A 6,000-nucleotide genomic window follows, 5' to 3' on the forward strand; every position below is an offset into this window, starting at 1 on the left:
GTAAAACAATGTTAGTTTTAGGGCAAGGTTCCCGCCCTGCGATAAGGACCGTTAGAATTTAGGCATGCAGGACCTAGAAGGTTGGAGGGGTTAGGGGAGGGGAAGGTGAGCTCAGTTCATGTCTCAGGGAGATACGGCTCCGACCTGCCCTTCAAGGACACTTTCCCAAGCCAGCCGAGAAAGTGAAATTAGCCACCTGCAAGATAAGTGATTCACAGCTACACAGTTGGACAGCTACACAGATATTTCTTTACACATTCTCAGAGGCCCAGAATACAATACAGAGTGTAATAGGCACACATGGCAGATAAGCAGGGCGCATCTGACATGCAAGCAACTTAATGCAGAATGCAGTTCAAAAAAGAACGCACCGAATTGGGTGGGGAATCCTTGCTGCCTGACAAAGACATGAGCATTCAGAATGCAGAACCTCATGAGAACACTTTTTCCTTTGCAGTCTATACCAGTCCTTGTTACCATCTAACACTATTAAAGAATGTAAAAAACTGTGGATAACTTCCAGAGAGGGGAGCAGGTTTACTGATCCCTGTCAGTACTTAGATCTTCTAACAAACGTGAAGCAGAAGCCCCAGAGTTGCCACTATACTATGATGCTTTATGATGAAGCAAAATCAAAAAGAGTCCAGTAGCACCTTTAAGACTAACCAATTTTATTGTAGCATAAGCTTTCGAGAATCAAGTTCTCTTCGTCAGATGCATGGTACAGAGACTGGACCAGTTTCTGTACTATGGACCAGTTTCTGTACTATGCATCGGACGAAGAGAACTTGATTCTCGAAAGCTTATGCTACAATAAAATTGGTCAGTCTTAAAGGTGCTACTGGACTCTTTTTGATTTTGCTACTACAGACTAACACGGCTAACTCCTCTGGATTTATGATGAAGGAATGCATTGGCATAAAGAGAAAAAAAATCCCTACAGTTGAGAGGTTGTTTATAGAATATGACTTACTGGAGGAAATAGCATAGATGCAGAGAGAACATGAAAGAAATAAAATACATTTTTCTATAGTCAACATTGCAGAGCTGGGATAGATCAGGAAAACTTTTTGCACCAGGCTTATCACCAGGGGGAGCTGGGATCTCCTGCCCTGCCCCCAAAGGAGGGAAAGAGGAAGAGCTGGTCTGCCTCATCCTGCCCCACCCAAATGGGGGAGGAAGGAAGGAAAGAAGACATGGGCTGCCTAACCAACTGGCCAGGCGCCACTTCCCTCATCTTGCTTGGGGCTTGGGTAGGCGAGGCCCAGTTTCCCTTAGTATGGCATGGCTTCGAGATGCCTTTGGTTTTGTGGCTTCTGTCAGGGCAGGTGTGAACTTACAGTGTACCCCAGAATCCTCTGTAACATGCTCCAACACACCCTGGGGCACAGTCTCCACTCACAGGGCAAGGCAATCATGTGGAAACAATCCCATGTCCGGGTCCTGTATGGATTGACAGGACATCCTAGAATGCTTCGCAGGGGTGTTTCTTCTGAAGAACACCCAGTTTGTACAGGCACACTGTTATATTGCTCCACATAGGCCAAAAAATACCCAAGCTCAGTATTTGTGCCAAGTCTCATCGTACCTGTTGTAATCTTTATTTACCTGTATTTTTGCTATATTTGCTAAATATTTGTCTGTTTGCTAAACGCAGTATGCAGTTAAGGACTCACCTGTCTTGTAGTCTTGTTTCATTTAAAAGCTCCAAGGCAGGTGAACTGCTTTGCTTCAACAACATGCCATTGGACAGGTGATTGCTGAGGGAGAGTTCAGTTTCACTAAAGCATATTTATGTTTCTGTGCTGGACAAGACTTGAAGCTTACTTATGACATCCTTTCCAAGAAAAAAAGGATGTCCCACAATACTTTTCTGTAGAATGTAATTTGTCAGTTGAAGTACCTGAAATTCATTTTCATTCTGGAAAACATACACCTTGCTTAGTTTTGTTTTCATGGCCATATTTAGGGGGGCAGCAGGGGGGTTGCTTGCCCTGGGCTCTGCCAAAGAGAGGGTGGCAGGCGAGGCTATCGGCCAGGTGCGTGCGGAGCTGGCGGAGCTGATGGCGGCAGCGCGAGCAGCTGTGTGGGAGAGCTGGGAGGCCATCCGCACCACCCTGGCCGCCTGCCACGCCGATGGGGCAGCCAGCTTGCTGGGTGCTGAGCTGGCCCTCTGGCTCCTGCAGCGGCTGCTAGCTGGGAGCATGCTGCCAGGTAACAGGTGGGGCGGTGAGCGGCCCGAATCATGGGAGCGTTTTGGGGAGCATGCACACCCTGTGTGATGGGTGGGGGAGGGTTCTCCCCACCACTGCACTTTGTTAATTTGTTTTATTGTTTGTATATTGATTTTAGTTCTTGCTTTTATCGATTTTAACTGTTCACCGCCCAGACCCCCTGGGGATGGGTGGTATACAAATTGAAATATAAATAAAATAAATAATGAAATCACTTCTGGGGAGTGACATCATCGTGCGGTCCTGGGAGCATGCGCACATGTGTGACAACAGGGGCGTCACCAGCCAGAAGTTGCCCCCAGGTGCCTGGAACCCATGCTAGGCCACTGTTTGTTTTTAATCTCTTAGATAAGACTGGCAAACAATTTCACTTCCTACGACATTAACATTGCTGGTTGTACCTCACATTGATAACGGAGAGAGCTTTTCCCACCACCACCCCCATCATTCTTGGGCTGTGAACACTCAGTTAATTCATCCGCTTCTGAGTGATGAGTTGAACTGTTTATTTGAACAGATCTGTATGTGAAGCTGTATGTTGTGAACCTTGCTACCCAGAAGAGAGTGATGAAGAAGAAGACGAGAGTATGCAGGCATGACCGAGAGCCTTCGTTCAATGAAACCTTTCGATTCAGTTTGAATCCCAGTGGACATTCTCTCCAGGTAATCCTCCATTTTCATATCCATCGTCATTATGCTTTCTGGTGTGCAGCTCTCGGAGACTCTGTTTTTCACTGATTTGCATGATCACAAAAAACGTCTCTGAGGGCCAGACATGATCGCCAGGAGCCGCCTGTCATCAGAGGCTGTGGCCTCGGGCTTAGCGGCAGAATGTCTGCTTGGCAGAGGTTCGGTCCCTCCTGTCTCCAGTTCAAAGGATCCGCTAGCAGCCAGTAAGCTTCTACCCGAGGCCCCTGAGAGCTGCTGCCAGAGTCACAGCTAGCAACACTGGCCCTGGAAGGCCACTGATCGGAAGCAGCTTCACATGCTCATTTGCTGTGGCTGAAAAGCAGCTGTGGGAGGCGCCAGTCTTAGCAGAGGAACAGCCACAGTAAGGAGGCTGCTTAACCAATCCTCTTTCTACCATTTGCTTGCTCAGAACCACTCTCCCAACTTGTGTTTCTCCCTGCAGAGAAAAGATTGCAAGGACAACAAATCATTTTGTGTTTGTTTGTTGCATTTATACTGCACTTTTTAAAAAAACCTTAAGGCTTTCCCTTTTTAACAATCCTGGGCAGAAGAGCAGCAGAGAGGGATAAACACCCCCTCCCCCTCTCATAGCAGGAAGGAATCAGGCTCTGTGTGTGTGATCGCGTAGAAAGAAGCCCATTCTTCAGAAGGTGGATGGATGATTCACGTTGCACTAAGCATATCCTCTGGGAGTCTTAGTTATTCTTTAAAAGGAAAGGGGAGTGGACTTGATGGACCCTGGGGTCTGTTCCCACTCTATGTTTCGGTGTTTCTAAGAGACAGGGTCTGTGACCAGCTATGTGGGGTTCTGCCTGGTACGGACATCTTATGCTGCCTATATAGGCAGGTTGGTAGACAATGCCAGAGAGGAGCAAATTAAAAAGACAGGGGGAACTTTAACTCAATGAAAACTGGATAGCCAAAAAGGTTGAAAAAACAAGAAAAGGAAAAAAATTATATAAACAAATACCAAGACAGATGCTAATAGTAGTAGCAGCAGCAGCAGCAGCAGTAGTAGTAGTAGTAGTAGTAGTAGTAGTAGTAATAAAGTAGGAAAATCTAATAAAATTCCAAGAATTAAAACTAGATGGTCAAAACAATACCACTGTGGTCACCTACACAGAAGTACTTCCCCCTAGCGCAGAAATTCTTGAGCAACTGCACCCTGCACATGGGGCTGTCATGCATTTACAGGCATCTTTAAAAATGACCAGGGCCGATTCCAGACGGCCCTCTGCCTCCCGAAACGTTGCGCGTCGTCACGCGTCGTCGCGCGGAAAACGCGAAATATCGCGTTTTCTCGCGCGAGTTTTGCGCGACCTCGCGCAAAACTCGCACGAGAAAACGCGATATTTCGCGTTTTCCGTGCAACGACGCGCGACGACGCGCAACGTTTCGGGAGGCAGAGGGCCGTCTGGAATCGGCCCAGGTACCGTTACAGACATCATTTCCAAAGATACATTCCGTGCTTTGGATCGGGCCTAAATTTTTGTGGATGCAAGGATCATCATCATCATCATCATCATCATCATCATCATTAATGTCATTTATAGTCCGCCTTTCTCACTGAAACGCAAGTGTGAAATTAGTACAGTCGGTTTCAAGGACATTTCCATAAGCAATGCCATAGAGTAAATAAACACAAGTTTACAAAGACAGAGCAAATGACAGATATGACAGAACAAATCTTGTATTACCGACTTGACAAATCTACATGCTTTCCTCAAGCCATTTCCATTGCAACAGGAGCTGGTGAGGGTCTTCCTCTGCCCTGGCTCCCCCCCCCCCCAGGCCAATGCCAGATGTATGGAATGTGCTAAAACCAGAAAGAAAAAGCTCTGTGAGATGGTATAGGCCCTTGTATCTCCTTAACTTGGGGGCGAAGACAAGTTGCAGATGCAAAGGGGGGGGAAATACTCTGCACATGCTCACATGCAGTGCATCACAATAAATAGAAATTATTCGATTAAATGCTTACATTTGACACGGGTGAAATTAATCATTTGTGAAATAAAGACACTGAACATTCTCTTTGCTACATTTCTCAAAAAGAAAGGGGCAAGAGGGAGAGACGTAGCAGCCCAGTTCTCACCAAACGTCTTGTGTGTTACAAGAAGGCACTTTGGCCCAGGCCTCGGTGGCTTCCTGGTGTGAAACAAGCACCCTAACCGGTCCCTGAGTGTTGCCAACCTCCAGGTGGGACCTGGAGACCTGGAATTCCAGCTGACCTCCGGGCTGCAGAGAGCAGGTCCCCCCCCAGGAGAGAAGGGCTGCTTTGGAGGGGGGGCGGCTCTAGGGCATTATGCCTCACTGAAGTCCCTCCCCTCCCCAGGCTGCACCCCCAAATCTCCAGGAATTATCCAACCCACAGGCTCTTTTGGGTGTAGCATAATGGAAAACCCTCACCCACTCTTCTGTTCTGTTCCCAGATTCTCCTTGTTTCCAATGGAGGAAAGTTTATGAAGAAGACTTTAATTGGTGAGGCATATATCTGGCTTGACAAAGTGGACCTCAGGAAAAGAATAGTAAACTGGCACAAACTTTTGGTCAGCTCATCACAAGCACATTGAACCCAAGTGTCTTCTTGGGGCGTCCAGGCTTTTGAGGAGTCTGTCCAGATGATTCCAAGACTCTCGTTTGATATTGTGTTTAGCTAGGTTTTCAGAACACCAAGGATGAAACGCAGGTGTCCGTGAGGGCTAATCTAATTGTTTTGCTGTACTTAAAAGAAAAAAACAGCAAAGAAAAGGAACCTACCGCCTGGGTCTAGAAGTCAAAACGACTGTGCTCGGAAAGTGCTCTGTGATGGAATCTTTATGGCTACGAAAAGAAAGGAACAAATGCAACATTTGAAGGCCGTTGTTAGTGCGGGAGCAGCTGAAAGCATCATCCCGGAGCAAGAGAGCGCAATCTGGGCTGGTGCAATCAGAAAGGAGCTCAATTTATGCAAAAGCGCCTCAGCCTGTCAGAGCCTCGACCTATGGGAAGACTCATCCGTGTTCTTCACTTCAGACTGTCTGATGACTGGGCAGTGAGATGGTGCTCCGGAAGACAACGGGCGAGGCAATTTGTTTGA

At 47.2% G+C, this 6,000-nt stretch overlaps 1 protein-coding gene across 1 annotated transcript in view; it reads left to right on the plus strand.

Moving 5' to 3' along the window:
• Positions 1 to 5,494, plus strand: part of PCLO (piccolo presynaptic cytomatrix protein) — a 303,767-nt gene extending 298,273 nt beyond the window's left edge. Inside the window, exons 26-27 of the mRNA XM_055000594.1 lie at positions 2,752 to 2,897; positions 5,354 to 5,494. Coding sequence (XP_054856569.1) covers positions 2,752 to 2,897; positions 5,354 to 5,494 — 287 coding nt within the window. The remainder of the gene's footprint in view (positions 1 to 2,751; positions 2,898 to 5,353) is intronic.
• The last annotated feature ends 506 nt before the right edge of the window (positions 5,495 to 6,000 follow it).

The sequence above is a fragment of the Eublepharis macularius genome, chromosome 16 (genome assembly GCF_028583425.1).
Source record: "Eublepharis macularius isolate TG4126 chromosome 16, MPM_Emac_v1.0, whole genome shotgun sequence".
Taxonomy (NCBI): domain Eukaryota; kingdom Metazoa; phylum Chordata; class Lepidosauria; order Squamata; family Eublepharidae; genus Eublepharis; species Eublepharis macularius.